Consider the following 23,035-nt stretch of genomic DNA (forward strand, 5'->3'; position numbering starts at 1 on the left):
ATATGGACGATTGTGACATATTAGAGAAGTTCCATTTGCCACGACATGTTATCTTTGACTTATGTAATGAGCTCAATGATCGTTTAGAGCACCCAACCAAAAGATCACATGCCCTTCCAACATCATTGCAACATCATAGCAAGTCATGGTTGCGCTTCGCTTTTATGCAAGTGCAAGGTTTCAAGCTGTATGTGCAGATCTATATGGTATAAGTAAAGCAAGTGTGTCCAGAATTGTTTACGCTGCTACATCTTCTCTAGTTGCCTTAAGTCCTGTCTACATTAAATTTCCTTCGACTGACAGAGATATAAACAATACTATACTGGACTTCGCTCATATATATGCAATTTCCCAAATGTGATAGGGGCAACTCATGAGTATTTGTTTGTAAACAGAAAAAAACTTTCATTCAATCAATGTGATGGCAGTTTGCGATTCCAATTTGAAATTTTTGAATTTGGTAGCAAAGTGGCCTGGATCATCTCATGACGCATTTGTGTTCTCAAATTCTGTTTTGGGTCAAATGTTTGAGAATAGCAACATTAACAAAGGTTGTCTAGTTGGTGACAGTGTGTACCCGTTAAAGAATCACTTACTAACACCCGTTTTTAACCCAAGCAACCCCCATGAGGAGGCATACAATGATGCCAACGCTAAAACCAGGGCCCCATTGAGCGAGCGTTTGGTGACCTTAAAATGAGGTTCCGATGCATCGATCGCTCCGGAGGGATCGACCCTACTTTTCCGGCCCGAGAGAGCTTGTGGAATCGTGACTGCTTGTGTGATGCTACATCACATTTGCATAAAAAAATAACGTCCATGTGCCCCAAAACATAAATAATTATCGTGTTTTTCAACAACCAGACAATGTTATATACCAAGGAGTAAACAATGACGGTGCTGAAGTTAGAAGAAGATTAATTCAAACTCGATTCTGAGAACTAAGTAATTGCCATCTTTCCTTTGAATATTGTGTTCATTCAAATTTTTATAAAATATCAGAATTGTTTCTTTTGCTTTATATACGGGTAATGATAATTTAAAGATATTTCATCATTTTAGTGCGAGACATACATTTGTATACAGGTATTTAGGAGGCCAAATGGTCAGTAAATTACAATTTTGAATTACTATAGAAAAAATTAAGATTCTATGATTTCAAAATTATCATTTTATATTTTTATAGATTTATCTTTCAAACATTCAGCCTCCTTAATAATCATCAATCAATAAAAGAACACAATTTTCTTCACTGGTTTGTTTTTATTGTTCTTATCAAAAGAAAGTACAAAAACATACGGTATGTTATAAAGTATCCAGTAATGTTATTAAATATATATTTACACTGCAGATTTCGTAAATAAATTCTTTACAATTTACTGATTAAATTATGCAATCGCTACTATAATAATTATCTTAAGATTATCTTAAGATAAGTTAAAGTTATGACAGCTTTGTGAAACAGCTATGTCACATCTTATGATAATCATAAGTCAAATCTTATGACAATCTTAAGACATATCTTATGATAAATCTTATGACAGCTTTGTGAAACGGGTCCCTGTTTTCCATTTGCCATATAGTATGCAAGTTAACTGAAGTGCTGAACAGGTTCTAAATACGTAATGGTCAGTTTACATGAAGTAAATATTTTTAAAAGAAGACGTTTGAAAACAGACAAATCTTTAGTAATTTTAAAGACGATGATTTCCTTTTTTAATATATTGACTTAAAGAAGAAATTATACTCAGAGTATGTAAATTGCCTTATTAATGAGCTAAGATGTAGAACAAGAGATAAAAAGAAATCCACTATAAAAATCATTCTATCAAGTTCTAACGACATCGCAATATAACGTACCAGGGAGTATTCGAGAACGACTAAAATAGTGAATATTCGTCAAAACATAGAAGTTAGACGGAATAGATTGCGTGAGATCCATCGCTTTCAGCTTTTTAAAAACTTAAGGTTCATAGATAGCTATATATTCATGCCACCTAAAATTTTGTCTCTGACCATTTACTTCTACCCCCACTTATATCAAAGATATCAAGCATGTGTATCTATAAATAAACAATATACAATGTATTAACCGTACATGATAATAGCTTATTACCAATGCATTCAAATTCGTTAAAAGAAATGAACAATTTGTTTTCACTTCTTGAGATAAGCATGTTGTAGATAAGACATTACTAAGTTTGCTTTATGTTAAATATAAGACATACTTTAGTAGGACTTGGACATGTTCTAAGATTCCACCCAAGCCCTACTTATTACCCTACTTATAAATTAAAAATAATTTTAGATGCTTTATGTTACGAGCCTCTGCTCATCACGACCACAAGTACTTTTAATATTCATATCAATCGATACTTTTATATGGGTAATTATTAAGATATCAATTTTTGTGAATAATGTGATGAATAAACTGTTTTCAAATGCTGAATTGTGATATTCAACAATCAAACTCCTAATTGTGTGTAAACAATACTTGAGACAAACTTAAGCCACGTCTACCGGCCACTTAATTTTTGGGTAAGTTGTCTTCGCTAAGCACTCGTCTAGTTACGAATGTACTTAAGTCCTACTTGAGCAATGTGTTAGACTTAAGTACCCTTAAACTTTATGTTACGATTCAAGGTTCGGACATTAATGGAGAAATACCCTGTTCTTTTTTGGTAACAAAAAGCATGTTAAGATTTGACTTAAGTAGGGTCATAACGAAGTTTGAATCTAGGCCAGCTGACGCCTCCAAATGATTGACTGTAAACATGTGTACAATCTGTTGAACCTACTATTTTGGGAATACCGCTTTTAATTAGAATTTTGTTTTGATCGTTTGTAGTTATTTTTCTGATGGAAAATATATTCTTTGAACAGCGCTGCAAGTACATAAGATACCCACTTAACAATGCGAGAAGCATAATTTCAAACAAATCGTCAACAATTCTTTAGAAAATACTCGGTTCTATAAAACGGTAAAGCAAACAGCAATAGGTTAAAAATAGATATTGAAGAAGCATTTAGATTATTCGTTCTCGAAGACCGCCTATGGTGTAATATCGCGATTCTTTTAGAACTTGATTTAATATTACAGATAATTTCTTTTGATCATTTTTTCTTTTATCTTTTGCTCTATATCTTACCTCATCAATAAGACAATTCACATGCTATGAGTATAATTTCTTCGTTAAGTCGATATATTGAATTGAGGCAGTTGTATTTAAATTCATTGAAGGTGTTTTACCCTTCAAACGTCTTTTTTTTTAATTTCTCAAGTTTTGCGAGTTTACATATACGTTTATAGTTACATGTACATGTACTTCTTGTAAACTGATCATTACGAGTTTACAACCTATCCAGCTGCCCACTGGCATACTTTAAGGAAAATATTACAGCTCGTTTCGTCCACTTTGAATATTCATATCAATTAAACCAAAACTATGGTATTGGTAATTGTTAAGATATTACTTTTGTTGAAATTATATGATTAACACACAGTACTTTAATGATGAATTGGAATACTAGTAATTAACAATGAAACTTCAAAATTTGTGTAAACCAAACTTAAGATAAACTTACGTCACCTCTATCAGCCGAGTAGGTTTTGGGTAAATTGTCCTAGCTAGGCACTCTTCTAGCTTCGAAATTTAGTCTAAGAATATACTCAAGTCCTACTGTCTTAAACTTATGTGTCGTTTATGTTACAAGCCCCAGATTATTTGCATGAAGTAATTCAACTTTTTCCCATTGTTCATCATACAATTTAAGATCATGATTGCAAATTTTTTTTTAACAATTTGTAAAACTGTGTCATATTATAACAGTTTTGTTCCCTTCAACAATTATGCTTATGAAAAATCTCCGTGAAAATGTTAAAAACTTTCCTTTATTTCCAATCTTTAAAAAGAAGCTTAAAAGTTATGGAGTAACAAATTCTTGTAAAGATTTCAATACTGGTAACAGGTAAGAAAATGTTCTACTTCGTCAACTTAGAAAACATAGGTAATCACGATTACAAAGCTCACCGAGACGAGGCATCACCCTTATGAAACATCACCTTTATGAGACAACCTTTATCATATTATATGAAAATCATACTTTATGATCTTGGATATTCATGGATTCTGTTTTGACACAAAATCATATATCATCTGTTAAAAAATTGTATGATAATCATATGTTCATAGGTTAATCAATATAATTATATAAAATTAAATATTGCATCCTATCATACTTACAATATATATCATATATTACAATAAAATACTGTAATGAACAAAGATGATATTGTAAATATGAAATGACATTGTATTGTGTCAACCCTTATTGTATTTGATCACATAATACAACATCATTATATATAATACAATATTGTAGTATATGATGCAATATCATATTAAATAATACATCATAACATTGAAAGATATGATATTATATTGTATAATATAGTATGATATTGTATTGAATGATATTGTATAATATTTGATACATAATAAGATAATGTATCATATGATACAATATAATTTGATACAACATTATATCATATCAAATGATACAATATCATGTGATAAAGCAAAATATTATATAATACAATATTATATTATAAATATTGTTTCATATGATACAATAATATATCATATAAACCAATATCATATTATACAATATCGTATGATACGATAATAAATAATATTACAATATCATATAATACAATTTCACGTGATATAATTGTATATTACAGAAACCAATATCATATTATACAATATCGTATGATACAATATTATTGATACAATATAATATTATATAATATTGTATCATAGTATACAATACTATACAGAACAATATCATGATACAATATCATATCATAAAATATAAAAAAAAATTGATACAATATCATATCGTATCATATAACTTTTTACATTATAACATATTATATTGTATCATATTAAACAATAGTGTTTCATATCATACAATACTTTATCATTGGAATCATGTTATATCATTTAACAACAACCTCATCTTTCTATCAAGCAGGTTTAAGTGAGGTAGGAGATTTCTTTAGCATCCTTGATAATGGAGATCAGGCTCTGGATCTGAAGCAACCTCTGCGTTTCATTTATAATATAGTTAAATCAACTATGCAAGCTATCATCTATTAAACATGTGACCTGTTCCAAATCAAAGTGCTGAAGTACTGAAAGCCAGGCTCTTTTGGTGTGTCTTTATGCATATTGTCTAGTAAAGACTGAAAATCTCTCTCTCTCTCTCTCTCTCTCTCTCTCTCTCTCTCTCTCTCTCTCTCTCTCTCATGCTTTTAATGTCGACAAAGCGTCAGAGAGCGACCAAATTTTGTAAGCGGCTATAAACAAAAATATGTCTATCTAGTAGAAAAAAATTCAACAGTTGCTGCCTTGAATTTTGCAACAAGAGATATATATTCAATCCCCATTTCTTCAACGCGGAGCAAAGTAGTTCGTGGAAATTCATGCGCGTTGTATGTGTCCAAAATGCAGTCTTGTTTTTAAAACACGTTATTTATAAGAAAACTAAAAAGATAGACAAGTCTCTCAAAATTAAAAAAAAGAAGCAAAATGCCAACACTTTTGACAAAACGTGGCTCTTTGTGTAACTATTTGGTCTAGCGGAAGCTTTTACTTTGACGCTGTTTGGTTTTTTGTTTACTTTTGAAGTTGTGCTATTTAAAGTAACATTAACGATTTGCCTGCCAACAGCCAGGGCGCTGCTTTCAGCAGAGCCCGGCTAAAAACTAAACCTCATCCAGCATCCGTAACCTATGGCTCAGATTCAGCATTCAAGCCTGTCAGGTGCATTAGTATCATAAGACGCATCACCCATGCAAGTTTGGTGAAGTAAGGACCAGTAATAACTAAGATATCATCATCAGAGGGCACCAGCAATTAAAACCTTAACCTCCTCCAGCATCCGCAACCTATGGCTCAGATTCAGCATCCATGCCTATCATGTGCATCTGTATTATAAGACACGCCATCCATTCAAGTTTGGTGAAGTTAGGACCTGTAATAACTAAGAAATATTTTTTAGCATCCTTGATAATGGAGATCAAGCTCTGCATCTGAAGCTTCCTCTGCGATTCATTCATATTACAGTTTAATCAACTATATAAGTTTGAAATAGTACTATTATCTATGTAACATGTGACCTGTTAAAAAAAAATTAACCTTATCCAGCATCCGAAACATATGGCTCAGACTCAGCATTCAAGCCTGTCAGGTGCATCAATATCATAAAACGCACCATCTATGGAAGTCTAGTGAAGTTAGGACAAGTAATAACTAAGATATCATCATCAGAGGGCACCTGTTTCAAAAAATTTAACCAGCTCTTATAACCTTAACCTCCTCCAGCATCCAAAACCTATGGCTCAGATGCAGCATTCAAGCCGTTCAGGTGCATCAGTATAATAAGACGCACCATCCACACATGTTTGATGATGTTTGGACCGGGAGTAGCTAAGATATAACATTAGAGGGCACCTGCTCAAAAATCTTTAACCAGCTCCAAAAACCTTATCCTCCTCCAGCATCCGAAACCTATGACTCAGATTCAGCATTCAAGCCTGTCGGGTGCATCAGTATCATAAGACGCACCAACCATACAAGTTTGGTGAAGTTTGGACCAGGAGTAACTAAGATATTATCATCAGAGGGCACCTGCAACAAAAAATTTAACCAGCTCTTAAAACCTTAACCACCTCCAGCATCCGAAACCTATAGCTCATATTCAGCACTCAAGCCTGTCTGGTGCATCAGTATCATAAGACACACCATCCATGCAAGTTTGGTGAAGTTAGGACCAGCAGTAACTTAGATATTGCTATCAAAGGGCACCTGCAACAAAAACTTTATCCTGCTCCAAAAACCTTAACTTCCTTCAGCATCTGAAATTTAGGACCCAGATTCAGCATCCAAGTCTTTCAAGTCCATAAGTAGGTCCAGATGCATCATCCATGCAAGTTTGGTGAAGATAAGACAAGTAATAGCTTAGATACAGGACCTGCAACAAAAACTTTAACCAGGTCCAGACGCCGACGCCGACGCCGGGGGTATAGCATAAGCTCCCCTTGACTTCGTCTCGGTGAGCTAAAAATGCAAGGAATATCAATGCTCACTTCAAACGTCATTTTTTATTAACTGTACAGCTATGTGAAAAATGTGGTTATTATAAAAAGACACTAAAAAAGTTTTAGCACTTAGTTTACGTTATAGTTTCTTTGGTTTTGGGGTTTTATCCTTAATTTTATTACTAGAGCAATAAATCAATCTATTGACTGTATATATTTCTTAGTTATTTTCTTTTTACAATGTAATTATTATTTACTTCTTACGATGTCTATAACGTCTTGTAGAATCTATGGTGATACAGGACACTTGTCGATACTGGTATGGATAAAAGTACATTATAATCAAAATACTTTCACCGTTTTAAAAATTTCAAATTTTACAATATATGATCTAAAAAAATGTTAAAAATTTTTTAAGAAAGGTAAAATTTAAAAAAAACCCAGCAGGATTCGAACTCATGACATACAGATTTGTAGAAACTGTTAACGTTGACGCTCTATTCGATTGGACTACGCTGTAGATAATTATTTGCAGAAGAAAAAGGTAATATAAAATTATTTTTGATTTTATTGTTTAATTCGATCGGAAATATGTCACAACATGAAGGTGTTCAATACCACCTTAAGCACATTTTATATTTTTTCAATTCACTAATAATACTTGATTTTCTCATCAATAACATGTGTTGAACTAGCTACATCTGAATATTATAATTTAGATACTCATAAATGATATTTTTATTTTTTCTACTTTTAACTTATTACGTCACTTCCCCCACTACTGAAAGTGCAAAAATGTAAATTAGCAGGTAAACAATGATCGTTGAAGCTCCTGTTAAAAACATACTCAAAAAGTTTTATAGCAAATTTATCTTTCCTTGTTCGAAACAGACGAATGAATTTAAAAATATCGGATAGTTGCAAACTGGTCTTAGCCGATAATGGGTACAGTACCGGTTTGTATGTCGTCCAATCCTATTGAATTTATTCAATAAAATATATTAAAATTAAAATTATGAGAACAGTACTCCATCTTTGTCAAATTCCCATTTAAACCTATTCAATACCTGGTTCAGAGTATTCCTAACTTCTTAGCCCTAATCACTTAAATCAAAAAGGTATGCAAGTGAAATGATATATTTGAACTTAAATTAAGCCTAGCTTATCCTGATCTAGGCCTAATCCTGGTACATGTACATATGTGTAGCAAGTCATTTGGTGTACCAAGTCATTTTGTACCAGCAAAAATATTTTGTTCGAGGTGTGAAACTTGTTCATGTACTAATAGACGTGTGCATGTACATGATTTCCTTGACCAAAGTGTTGCATACTAAGTCTTTTTAATCATTGCAAATGTCTGGCAAACCAAACTCATTTCCATAGTTTTTGGTGAACTATTTCACGAAATATCTTATAATTATTTCTTAGAGACTTAGCAGGTAACCTAGCGGTCTGTTCAATAGACCTAGATTTCTACGACCTACATGTAGCTGCTAAGGTAGCTGCTACGATCTTAAACGTAGTCCAGCTTCGAAAAGGAAGGACACGGGTTTACTGCCAACTAGTTGCAGAACTCTAGTTCCATAGGAAATTCGGGTTGCCGGACCACAGAAGTACAGTTCCATCCATACAAAAATTTTACGTATATTGCTTGAATTATATATTACTAATATAATTTATTAAGTACAAAACAGTGCGCAACTTTTTGTGGAGCTACAGTTCTGCAGCTTACTGCCATCAAACAAAAAACCCAGAAATTTTTGTCGTGTAAGAATGTGCTGCTCAATAGAACTCTTTTATAAATCATTAACGGTCGTCTGTAGTTGCTTGGTATGAATAATGTCAAACATTAATTATCACTGGATATTTCAGCGAGTAAATCTCAATCATTTTGGATATTAAGTTGTATCGTTATGATTTCAATTGCATCAGAATTAAAATTGTTGTATTTGTCTTATGAATTGAACATTATCAGTTACGGTTTAAGCTTGATCATAATTTCCCCCGGCATCTGCAGTAGGTGTTGCTGTTAAATAAAATAAAATTTTGCGCTTGCGTGCGTGTGTGTGTGCGTGCGTGGCAAAACCTGCAGAAGGGCTGATTAAGCGTAAAAATGTCACAATATTTGCCATCTCTAAGGTCCGAATTATTGATGCGTCTAAACATCAATATATGCATCTGATATCACAACAGCGTGTGAAACTGTAGAATTTATTACGGTTAATTTAAGAAAGATGTTTGTAAATTTTACATCCAATAAACCAGTTGAGAAGTCTCGTTTCAAGCACTACCCGGTATTTCATCAATCAGTGTTCCAAAATTGAAAGCATCAATATTTAATCGTGATGGAAACATTTCGATTTTCTTTTTCAAATCTTCAATTCAGTAAACAAAAGCGTTTGCACTGTGTTTGGTGTCCCTTAGTGTACGTTTTAAACTAAAGTATACTATTGATCAAACAGGTTCCGGGCTTTTTCAAGTGACGCACACACATTTTGGTTTCATTTGAGTGTTGATGGTTGGCTTTGTCAAGTGTTTTGGAAAAATGAATTATGCGGTTTTCGGAAATATATTTCTGTGTTTATGTAAGTTATTTGATTTGTATTTCAAAATAGTAGGAATCGCAAAGTTTAATGGCTGTTATTAAAATTTCAATGACTTTCATAGCAAAATTTTAGGGTTTTTTGTGTTAATTTTTCGTGCACTTTATTCAATTAAATCCTGAAGGAGTAAGAATATTTTTGTTTTTAGAAAATATCTGAAAACTATGTAATTGTAATTAAGCTTTAAAGTTGATTTTTGAAATTTTCGAAAGAATATTATTTAATAGTTTTACTGTTCCATTTCATATAATTGTATTGGTATTGCTATATTTCGTAATTATATGAAATTGCATGAAGTAACTCAATCCAATTTTTTTCATTACTCAGCAATTAATCTTTCATGGCATTTAATAGTTCAATTTGTTTGACGTTTTATAACAAATAAATCTAATCAATGCTTGCTCTTTTAGTTTCTTTCCTCACGGCCCCAACACTCGGATGCAGTTCGAACCTTCTAGACACACTGGCAGATTCTGCCTTCACCGCCTCTTCGGAAATTAGCAGCGCCTCTCACATCAAACCCAGCAAATCAGGCTTCTGGGTCCCAGGTGGAAATGACACAGATACATTTGTTCAGGTAAAGTTTGATTTGGTTTTGCCGAATCTACATTTGTTTTTTTTTCTTTATGCATATCAGGAAATATCTAATTAATATATTCGTGTTGACCCTGAATGCTCATAGCTCTTTGTTTTTAATCGTTTTGCTACTATATTTTGCTCAGTAACATAAATATTTAAACTATATAGCCGCTTTGAATTGAAACATGAGAACATCTCTGCGAAGAATTATTATTTCAATGGCGGAGATAATAGTATATTCATAATATTGCGTAATAAACTGCCGCAGTATTATTGTTCTTTCATTTTGTTCATTGTAATCATTGTCGATAACAATAGACATCTAATATCTTGCATGCACGCGATTGGAAAATATTTTTCGACAAAAAAGATGCTTGCTCGCGATTGAAAGCAAATTGAAATAAAACTTGTAATAGTTTTAAGTTTTGTTCTGCTTTGTTCAAATTTTCCCCGATGCATCATTTCAAACTGATCGCAGAAACAAGTATCAGCGCTAAGGAATAATCGACAATTCTTAAAAAGATGAACATAATTGAACTTTCTAGACATGTTTTTCCATTAATTTGTTTTTAAACACTTTGAATACTTATTTCATTTTTTTCATATTTAGTTCTTTTTTATATATATATCACAAATTACTACCAATTTTATAAAATTAATTTACAAATGATCTTCAAGATAGCAGTTGCATGCTACAAATGACCTTCTAGATAAGCAGTTGCATGCATAATTATATTGTTCTTAGAACAGAAAAGAAATCATTGAAAACCAAACAGCTATTTCGAAGCGACATTGAATTCTACATATATGTATTCTTTAGTATATGTATATGTATCAACTGACAGTTAAGTTGCTCATTTTATTAATGACAACTTGCCTTATATGAGACTGTAAAGGCATACGAGATGTCGTTCTTGGTAATATAAGAAAGGTGTCGGTAAAGTATCTTTAAAAAGGATCGTTCAAATCAAATAATACGGAAGATTTAAGTCAGTGAAACAACAACAAATTTAGAAAGGGTTACAAGAAGTTAAAAATTATGAATTGATTCATCATTTAATCATCATTCAAATATTCGTTCACATTTTATAGCTATAGAACTCTGATATCCAACACCACACCATCATGAGACAAACTGTATGCTTTACCGGAAATTGTTAGATAAACATTGACCACGCGACAATTACTGAAGTTAGAGTCAGATGGCTGATTTCGTAACGGGAAATCACACGGTATCGGCGGTAATATCCCAAACGGAATCCTAAAAAAACGCACGGAAGACGAAGTAAAAATTTGATGTTTAAATCTATAGCTTTTGTAATCTATTTTTTTTAAAAGAAACACAATACCATATATTATACTATAATGTTTTTTTTATTGCTATTTTGGGGGGACTATTTTAATAAACTCTCCTCCTGTGCAGTTACTCTTGCAAACCGGAAGTGACACAGTGTATGGACCAGCACAAATCATAACCGCTGACAAGACTTAGTACTTGAAAATAATCGATAAATTCGATGTAATGTATTCAGAACCATTGTTTTTCAAGGAAAATTATTTTTTAAAATACCTTGAAAGTAGTTAGATTGTAAATGGTACAAATGGTACGAACAATTCAGATAATTTTGTAGTCGTATGCAATGCAATACCAAACAATATTGAACTCTGGCGTAGGAATAATACTTACGCCAGAGTTCACTATAGTCTCGTTCAAGCGGTTGAACAAGACAAGCGCGGATTCTTAAATATCAAGAATTATTTTGATTACTGAGATAGTTTGATGAAATTAATTGTATCTCCAAATATTACACAGCATGATTCCTATGGGATTTTATCGGAATTCTAGTCGGAAAACCCCAAAAATTCATACCGGCATTAGAAAAAAATCAAAGTACTGAAAGTACTGTTAGACGGTGGCGCCGTTAGAAAGTGGCATATTACATGTATGGTAATTATTGTTGTCGAAAATCCACAGCCGCATCTCATACGTGTACTAATACCTGACGCTTACTCGCACAACTGGTCGTGAGTTACCTACATGGATAATTATGTGGAAATCGTAGTTGTGATCACAATCCACTCTTTACAATTGTTGTGTCTCTTTATCGTCATCTTTTGGGGAAATCCTATAGATTTATCATAGGAGCCTTTGTAGTATAGAAGTTTGTATCTATATGTTTGTATCTATATCAGTTGACATTAAAACTCCGTTTTCGGTTATACATGTACTACATGTACGTATTTTGATTGCACCAAAATGACTCATTAAATATGTGGGTTGCCACCACATATCAAATGAATAATTCCAATCCAAAGCGATTTTATCACAGTACGCCCAAATAATTGATTGTATAAAGAAGGGGAATTTTTTGGTTTTTTTCCTTTTGACCTTTGGGTTGACCCCGCAAAGGGGAACAACTTTTGAAAATTGTGGATTGGACTATTATGCTTTAAAGATATTGTAGATTTCTCAAAGTAACGAGAACAAATAAAACTTTGGTATCATAAAATACTTATCAGGTTTTTACTAACTATTTGGGCATACATGTAGTACGGTTATTGTCCCTCTCGACAGCATTTTCCCTCAATTTCTTCACGGGGGAAAAGTTGCATCATCACACTTGCTTGTGGACCATGTGCATCACACTTGCTTTGTCCTCATAGTCAGTTAATAAATTTAGGTGTACAGAAAACGGAATGGTTTACAAGAACCTGTTTGAGAAAACTGGTATTGCTTCTGGAATGCACGTCATCATGAAACAGAAGAGTCAATCAATATTTTATCTTCGACTTAAGTGGATTATTTCCATTTGCTCGCAACGGAAGTGAATACAAATTTGAAAAAAAAAATCATACAATATTCAGTCGCGGCAGTTTCATTAATCCAAGTTTTAAAGAACATTTGTCTTATTGTATTTAGCTATAGATTTATTCAAATCATTTGAACGAATTTGGGAAAGTCACATGTATATCTTATCGCTTCTCAGTACACTTAACACGCATAATTTACTTGCTACATTAAACTTTTTTTAGTAAACTTATAACAAATATTGATTAATTATTCAAAATTAGTTTTTAAAAACATCAAACAAACAAAATCCAAGTTGAACGCATGTTTTTTCTGACCGTACAGCTGTGTATATAAATTTCATTTTATTCTTTGCATGTATTATACAATAGATCTAGGGTTTGCAAATCCCGGCAATATTTTCGGAAAGCTATATAGTTCTGTAGCTCAGCAGAATACTACAGTTATCTATGAAGCACATTTTGTTACCTTCATGTTTCATTATTTATCGCAAATATAGCATGGATGTATGTAGCATTTCGTTGAGTGATGACAGGTGTGTATTTCGATTGCAAACTGACGCATTTATATAGGCCCGCCTATTTGTAAATGAAAACAAATGTCTAAGATAGCTCATAATAGAGTTGTACTCGCGAGTTAAAAATTATTTGAGAACAAAAGGGGCGATATTTACGCACATGTGTAATAATGTTATCTGTTAGCGACAAAATCCCCAAAACCAAAGAAAAAGTTCTCTTATAGCAGAGATGGGCGCATATGGATTAAAGTCCGAATTGTGCTTCGCTCATCGAATTGCGTTATTCAGTTTATTGTGAACAATTCATCAGAAACTGTTAAGTGAACAAAATTATTATATCTAACATTACCGTTCACAATGTACCATAAATGAATATGGAATATTGCATGAGTTGAACCGATTGTTTTTTCTCACAAAAAGCTAGCGTTTGCTGCAAATTAGAGATGCACGAGCTGACACGCCGAGAAATCCATAAGACGTTTTACAGCATGTCTTTAATCCCTTATTTGCTTACAAAAAAATCTGAACTGAAAATCTTTGAAGCATCGTAAAATGTGGTTTGTTTATTCATGTATACATGTAAAATTGTAAAATGGCGACTTGATTTGCACGTGAATTTTACAATCCGACGTCGATTAGCGTGTTTGAGAGAAAGTCAGCAGGAAGTAAAGCGTCAACATCAGTAGTAAATATTGTCTGATGAATATTGAGGTGCCTGTAATAAAATTAATGTTCCTACAGACTGAGTGGGCTACAAAATTAGGTAAATCACAGGTCAGACCAAAATTAAACACATTTGTTTCAAGCAAAATTTCAAGCTTTTTGTATGTTTAAAAACACATGCACACTTGTAGAAGAAAGTGTGCCATTGATCGGTTTAAGTTCAATAAAATGTAATTTATGTAATATTCATTGTCAGTATATGTTGTGAATTCTTTAGAATAAGCTACAACAACAAAAAAATATTCTGCCTCAACTAAAATTAATGCGTTGAAAATGACTGAATTTATCGATGAAGCATAATTGCTGAAATATGAAATGGCAAACCTGTTTAAAAAAAAAAACAAGAAGCGATTATTGTGAGATTATTTAAATATAGGTACAAAATGATTAGCAGCTTTAATGCTTAAAATATCTGATAAGATTAAAATTAGTTCTCATACTGAAATCGACATATAGATAAAACATTGCGTGTAACACTGCATACCGAACAGAGTTGTCGTTCCTTATCCGCTAGGGTCCCCGTGAGAAATACTCTTCCGGTCAGGACCGTAGCAATAGACCGTGGCTATTAAAACAGAAAATTGTACATTACGCAATATTTATGAAGATTTGGTTTCACAATTGATACCAAATACATGGTGTTTTAATGTCAGAGAATTATTAGTATCACTGGGTATGCATGAAGTATGGCTTTCACAGAGTGTGGCTAACACTAATGTTTTCTTAAAAATTGTAAAGCATCTGAGGTTGTCTGATGTTTTTATACAGGAAGATGCATTTTTCGAGTTATCCTCTAAATGTTTATTGTACAAGTATCTGCTGGACACTTTTTCCTTACAATTTTATTTGCGTAAAATATTCCGGAAAAACTTGTTGTCCTTTTTAACAAAATATCGACTGTCATCGCAGATGCTTTTGGTAGAGCAAGGCCGTTATAATGGAACTGTCATATCGATGCGCATCTGCAAATATTGTAATTTAGGTGAAGTCGAGGATGAATTCCATTTTATACTTATCTGTCCTTTTTATAAATGTCTACGCGTATTGTATTTAAAAAATATTACTGGACTCGTCCTTCAATGTTTAAGTTAGTTCAACTCCTCGCCATTCATAATCGCAAACAATTGTGCCATCTCGCAATGTATCTGCGTGAGGCTGGTAAAAAACGGGAATGTCAGAATATTCGTTATCCAATTAATGTATTACCATTATTATTATCATTTACATAACTTTTTGATTTATTGATTAATAGGGTATCTCCTATGAATGTGCATTTATGAATAATATTTTTCTTTGTAGAATATTGCATAACATTATTACTACTAGTGACGTGAGCTTTTGCTTAGATAGAGTGTATGGATATGTTTATAATTACATGCATTTACATATGTTACAACTGCTTATAATTCATATGGATTTTAGCAAATAAACAATACAATACACACCAAATAATTATCCACTATAACATCTTCCATCAGTACTTCTGTACTTTGATTATAATTGGTTTTCATAATTGAACTGGTTCAATTAACCGCTTCCTTTAAGCAAAGCTTCGTTGCCTTGACAAAGTGGTATGCTGAACTAGATGTTAACAATTCATGTAGCTTCACAGAAACGCGTGTAGTCACTTTTTCCTTTCATGCCATATAAACGACCGCTTTCTGGCGGCCAGGAAAATTTCAATTTTAATCCATTTTAATATCGATGAACTTTTTTGGAAAGTGTTCTTTCGCTTTATAATAACAAGCCTCAGTTTCAATATTGATGAAAAAAATTCTGAATACAATAAAAATAACCTTACTACATAAAATCTTTTTCTATTCCTTTCAGGCAACCTTTTCTCAACCGCACAAATTCGTGTCGTTAAACCTCGAAGGCACAACCACGGCTTGTGATGTAATGACCAGTTTTGATGGCGTCATTTGGGAGAGTCTGGTACAAAACAGTGTAAATCCAGACCATAAGACCATGAATTGATAGAAGACTTGAATCAAAACTTAAAGAATTATCTTTTGAAATGATTTCAATAACAATGTGAAATTTCCACTATGAGTGTTTAAGCATTAATCCGTTAAAACTCATGAATATAAATATCTAATAGTATAATCACAGGTCTTAGGGTCAGTGTATGTTTATGCACAAAAATGCACCGTGTCAATAATTTAAAGTTCTTTCACTTCATAATCATTTTCATCTATAAACAGGCAGTACCTACCGCTACCCTGACGTTTACACAGCCTCTTTATGGTTCTTACTTCCGGATTGTTCCCACGGCGTGCTCTGGAGACTGTAGCTTACAGGTTACTCTAATGGGATGTGACTGTGCAACAGGTATACATCTTTTAGCTTACCGGTAGTTTTTTCGACGATCTTATTTTCTTGCGAGCACTTAAAAGCAGAAAACATGAAATGCACACAAATTGTATCTCTCAATTTTTGCTATAAGAAGCTTTTTAATTTGCGGAAAATGACTGAAGCAAAAAAAGTTACATTTTTTCTCTTTTTAAAATAAAATATGGTAATTTGCGAAAGAAAAAAAACAACCCAGATATAGTATATTTTCGGATTTTTCCATTTATATCTGATAAAGAAAACGCATTTTATAATAAGTCCTTTGTAGAAAAAGCAACATAAAGAATTCAATTTTTTAGGTTTAAAGTTGGAATAATTTTTTGTTGTTGATGGAAAAATCGAAATAAAAATAGCTTACCATGTTAGAATAGGAGGCAATATACATACTGTTAGGGTATTTAGGAGGGATCGATGGTCGCGGCCATTTTTAGACTGTATTGATTTCCTTTAGAAGGAGAGCTATATATAAAAATATAGGAAAATACCAAATTTTAAAGGTAGAGTTATATAATTTTTCTTTACCAAATAATAGTTTACAGCTAAACAAATCAGATCTTAAAATTTTACATAGATCTGATTGTTAATTCGTTGACCATGCCTCTATATGCCAAATTTCTCATAATATCACATTTTAAAAAGCAATGGAAGAAACTAATCTTGTGAATAATATTCAAAAGCTTCAACATTCATAACTTTATACAGTTATTTTTTTTTTCATAATTCATCCTTATATACACAGATTCAAGTATCACAACCGGAAGTGTCACATACCTGGAACCTACGTCACTGAACGATAACTTTGTCAGACTCTCCTTAAACTCGATAGAGTCTATATCGTTCGCTGTTCAGAGTTCCGGTTCAGACCTGTCTGTACTGGCCTATCTAGACAACAATGACACTGTGGTATCCGTCCTGACGTCCAATACCGTAGCATCGGTGACTCTGGATTCATCCAAGTTACCGGCCCTTGGAACGTATTTACTCAGGACGGAAGTTCAACCGTGTAAAGGATCCGGCAGGAACAAAGATTTGATTGTTTATCACGAAGAAGCGATAGCGGGATTAAATGTAATTTCTTCTTAGAGTTGATAGGAAAAACACATTTCTTTAATTACGAATAATTCTCTCTAAGTAGTTCTTTTTGTTGAAAATAGCTTTTATTTGACTTTCTTGCTTTTTAAAATAGTATTTCTTTAATCATTTACTCTTAGCTTCAAACTGCCTACGGAACATACATTCCATTGGTTGACCCTGCTGATTTCTTTGTCACCATGACAACTGGATCCAATGTGGAAATTGAGTGGATGGTTGATCAAAATATAACAACCTGCATTGACGCATATCAAGGAGCCGTCAGAAACGTGGTCAAAACGTTCACGTTCACAGAAATGCGCACGTACAACATTACAGTGTTTGTAAGAAACGGCGTCACATCAACGCACAAAACTATAAATGTGATGGGCATTCGACGGCCTGTCAACTTTGTTGTTGAGACCACACCGGGCCTGTATTCAACCCAGGAGCCGTTTGTTGTCACTCTTACCAATAATTTGACGATTACAGAGGTAATATCGATGGGCGAACTGTACCTTGAGGTTTTGTATGGTAACGGCCAAAACGACACTACTAGGCTAAATCCGTTGTTTCAAAATATTACATCTGTTGATGGGAGCTCGTTTACTTGTCAATACCTAATCCAGGGAAACTACACCCTTGTTGCAAAAATAAGAAACGCCGTGGGATATCAACTCTTTAATTTTTCATTTTATGCTTGGGACAGACTCAATATGACCTTGAATTCATCGTCCCTTTCAACAATCGGAATAGGTTCGACTTTTACTTTTCTGAACCCTCCAAACTCGGGATTTAGATACACTATTGAGTATGGGAATGGGAATATGACCACAACAACTGACCTGATCTACTACAGTAATTTTAGCGTTACTCCCTGGGTATTTGACTACCCTGTTCCGGGTAGGTATACTGTTATCATGGCTGCATGGAATCCATTTTATGCTGTTGTTCAGACATTTGACATTACTGCTCAACACCCGATACCGACCATGAAATTGAATCCAACCGGTGGGGATTTCCCTATAGATGACGGTTTTGGTTTTTTCAATATTACAATGATGGAAGACCGGCCTTCCCCAACCAATGTTACGTGTAAATTCGATTTTGAAGATGAAAGTTTTGACAATCAACCGACAACGTTTGTTTATGGGTCACCATTGACCAAAAAATATCAATATGATGTTAAAAAATCTGCTGAAAGTAAAAAAGTTATATTTGAATGTAGCAATTTAGTTAGCTCATGGACAGGTTTTGCGAACGTTACAATCAGAGACTTCGATATAGCAGATTTCATAGTAAATCATCCGCCCGAAGTCCCTATGAACATGACATTAAGAGGCAATGCAACAGAGTTACTGCCTTTTGGGGAAATAGGCAGTGTACCGGTTGCAGTGACATTCAGTGCACAGTTGTATCAAATGAATTATGTGCCCCCTCGAGTGAAATTTGAGTGGGACTTCGGCGACGGTAGTCCTCCGGTAGCATTAGAAAACCCTTCATTCAATTATACGCACGAATTTCAAGACAGAGGAATATTTAATGGCATCCTTAAAGTTACCTATGGTTCCGAGAAAGAAGAAATTCCGTTCGAAATCAAGATGGGCGTTGCAAACTTTTCATCAGATAAGTACGAAGGCAGTCCAGGAAAGGATGTGTTCACCTTTACGGCAAAAGACTTGCTTGGAACTGCAACATACGAAATGGATTTGAGTATAGAGCCGCCGAGAACTCGTACTGCATCTGCGGGAATCCCAGTTTCTGAAACTGCAATATATAATCTTCGAGGTCAATACTTGCCCAAAGTCATTGCTTATAACGGAACAGTTACAGAATTACTATATTTGCCGTTTCATGTTGGAGTTGACTATGTTTTTGTGGGAATAAATATGACTGTACCGTCTGAACTTGAACTTCCGCCAGGAAATGCAGTGTTTATATTTGGTGTCCCGGACGGCGCCGACCCTGTTCTCGACATCAGGTGTGAATTCATTTCAGGAGATCGAATCGACAAAGCAATCCACGCGAGATTAAAAAACCTTACTGATGGTGATCCAATCGTATATAACTACCAGTACCTCACTCTAGGGTTTCACTTTTTCCAGTTGCTCTGTAAAAACTTTGCCCATACCTATACAAATAATTCCATCATTCTAGTTAAGAACGAATGTTTTTCCATTAATGGTATTTTCGATCGCCAGTATTCCAATCGAACAACACCCATGATTGTTTTGACTTCAAAAGACGTTGATCTAGCCAGTCGCATGCTCGTGTATTGCCCAGAAAGGGGTCCAGATTACGATTGGACGTATTATAATGTTACAGGGATGGATGAAGATGTTTATAATTACACCCCCGTTTTTAGACCCACAGGTTCTGTGCGATTTGCAAAAGGATCAATTCCAGCAGGCTTGTACAAGGTCAGTTTGAACGTGACCTTGGATGGGACATGGATGCAAGAATACACGTTTATAAAATTTGAAAAGCCGAAACCGTATGCCCATATTGTTCGTGGGTCAAAGTACATTGCTTCTTTCACTTCCGGAGAAATAGATTTGGACGCAAAAACGGAATCGTACGATGCTCAGTTGGGATATGGTTTTAACGAAGAATTGACTTTCACTTGGTATTGCAACAAGTAAGTTAAATTAAAATGTGCACACATTATTTAAACGTATTCAGTTACACAGTTGATTTTCAGTAACTACATGTATCTGTGTCACTAGAAATAATAAATGGGAGAACTTAACACATGATTGATAGATTGTGCTAAACATTATTTGCATCATGAAAACTCAAAACTTTTGGTATTATTTTTTTAACACAGAGAGTTGACATCAGATATTATAGAGCTAGATGAACTATATAACAGAAATGGAGGACTTGATTATTATATATCGTACGGACCAAGTCTGGCGAATGATTGCAGGAATTTATTTCGTGTCGGTGGCAATCTGACATCTGGTAACACCACTAACAGTACAGACTCGGGTACGAATCTATAATTAACATAACTTAACCCGTATTTTCTAGGTTATGGGTGCACCACAATGCGTATACCCACGAGATCTGAGAACTTGTACTCAAGTTTTCTACAGCCATAGTATAAATATCGAGACTGCTCTATGCCGCAAGTTATACAAGAACCTTTTGTAATCCCACATTCGTTACAGACGATTAACAGTTTGAGTTTTTTCCCCACTATCCATTATTTTCATTAGCTGTTGTTCATTGACATTTTATGAACAATATGTAATAAAAGATTAACTTTGATAAAATTAATCGAAGAGTAATTGCCATTTTAAGTTTCGGATATTCTAGTGTATATGAATCCTTTTGCATTTTGACAAGGCAATCAGAAATATACACCATTTTTATTGTTCTTTTCGTCTAACTTTGGTCAAATGATTATAATGACGGTAAATATAATGGTCAAACTTTAATGGTAAAGATCGTTTACTTAAAGAATCACTATACTTGATCATGAATTTTATTACAACTATACGATATATTATTATCAAGCTTTCCCTACAAATGGAGTCATAACCTTACCTCTGTCGGAGCCAAACGTGGGTTTCGTCATCGTGGTGGCTGTAGCCAAGGACGAGCTAGTGTCTTACTACACTCAGCTTCTACAGGTGGTCTCCTCGATCCCCCACGATGTCAACATCGTGTAAGTGGCGAACAAAATTTGATTTTACTGTATGTACATCTGAGATCATTTACTAGTAATTGTCTGGAAAAACTTGTTGGTAAGGAACAAACCAGTATTTACACAATTTCATCTTAGAATTAAAAACATTGTTTTTATTTTTTATACTTACATTGTAGATGTTCTATGAATTGTTTGGAAAAGTACGCTGTGACGTCAATGTTGAGCATTACTGCCATTTGCTACGATTGTACACCAAACGCTGTTTTGGAATATGAATGGAAATTGCAACATTTTATTAACGGAACTTACGAAGATATTCCGTCTTTGATTAACATGACTGAAACTCGTAAGAACTCTTTTTCTTTCTTTCTAGAAAAAAACTCCTATTGAATCTGTATCATAGTATTTTTTACACAAGGGTATTGTAATGACACCCCCCCCCCCCCAAAAAAAAAAATAACATAAGGCTGGAATAATTAGCACTGTCATTGAAAATATGAAACACATGTACATCAATGATTCTGAGTTAGTAATACAAAATAAGAGTTAGTGTATCAAAAAGCAATTTGACAATGCTTTCGCTTCTTCTTTTAGACGGCAAAGTAAGGAAAATAATCTGTTTTTGCAAATCTATACCATTGTGTTGTTTAAATTTTGCTCAATACGAGATGCAGAATATGAATAATAGCCTTTATTAGCATTTTAAAAAATGATGTGCCACAACTGCATTAATTTTACGTTGATAATATCAAATACACAGACTGCAAAGATAGAAAATATTGCCCAGTTCACGATCAATGATCCTTTGTCGAGTGTATTAATATTTAGTCGGAGAGCTAACAACGAAAGATCATGACATTAACAATACCCAGAGAATATGATATTTTTTCATTACATAAATAGGTAAAAGCAAAGGTTAAAATACACCCTGCAGTGAATAGGGCGGATTTTCTGGACTGAGTATGAATGTGTTGAACTGGGTACCAGATACCGGCACGAGTAAATGCAAATCTAGTGTGAATTGTTTTCTGGCTCCTGCAAAGAATTTTTTTTAATTCCAAAATATCAAATGGATGACTTTAATCAATAAAAACTTGGAAAAAATGTATTCAATTGCAACTGCCGAGAATTGAACATCAATAATTAGTGTTTACCAATTAACGAAAGCGCCCTGTGTAGATATAATAAAAAGCGGTGTTTGCTTTTCTGAAACCTTTAAGATTTCCGAGATTTCATTATAAAACGGATTTGTCAATTCAGTTGCAATCATTTATCATTATATTGCGCTTTTTTAAAAACATCAACCAACATTAAAGACACAGATTTGTTATATTGTGGCTATAAGCAGTTTACCTCCTTTTTCACCCTATATAAAATATAATTAATGAATATATTCTGTTTTTATAGTTTTCTGTCTTTAGACCATGATCTGATGTCGACTCATTGTCTTACTTTGATTATTTACGTTTGAAGTCGCCTATTGATTCACAATTCTGTAAATCAGACAATTCAAATAATCAGTTAGTTCATATTGAAATGGTTACTCTAATATATTTACATCTACTGAGTATGATTCCCTCTATTTCTTACGGAAAGTTATTGTTAAAAAGGGACTTAGACA

At 33.6% G+C, this 23,035-nt stretch overlaps 1 protein-coding gene across 1 annotated transcript in view; it reads left to right on the plus strand.

Annotated features, from left to right (window-relative positions):
- Nucleotides 1–9,553: 9,553 nt before the first annotated feature.
- The window catches only part of LOC128165315 (uncharacterized), a 28,473-nt gene continuing 14,991 nt past the window's right edge, over nucleotides 9,554–23,035 (plus strand). Inside the window, exons 1-9 of the mRNA XM_052829722.1 lie at nucleotides 9,554–9,690; nucleotides 10,119–10,285; nucleotides 16,167–16,271; nucleotides 16,541–16,667; nucleotides 17,428–17,756; nucleotides 17,900–20,397; nucleotides 20,587–20,750; nucleotides 21,282–21,432; nucleotides 21,591–21,760. Of these exons, the coding sequence (XP_052685682.1) occupies nucleotides 9,621–9,690; nucleotides 10,119–10,285; nucleotides 16,167–16,271; nucleotides 16,541–16,667; nucleotides 17,428–17,756; nucleotides 17,900–20,397; nucleotides 20,587–20,750; nucleotides 21,282–21,432; nucleotides 21,591–21,760 (3,781 nt within the window). The 5' untranslated portion in view covers nucleotides 9,554–9,620. The remainder of the gene's footprint in view (nucleotides 9,691–10,118; nucleotides 10,286–16,166; nucleotides 16,272–16,540; nucleotides 16,668–17,427; nucleotides 17,757–17,899; nucleotides 20,398–20,586; nucleotides 20,751–21,281; nucleotides 21,433–21,590; nucleotides 21,761–23,035) is intronic.

The sequence above is a fragment of the Crassostrea angulata genome, chromosome 10, assembly GCF_025612915.1.
Source record: "Crassostrea angulata isolate pt1a10 chromosome 10, ASM2561291v2, whole genome shotgun sequence".
Lineage (NCBI taxonomy): Eukaryota > Metazoa > Mollusca > Bivalvia > Ostreida > Ostreidae > Magallana > Magallana angulata.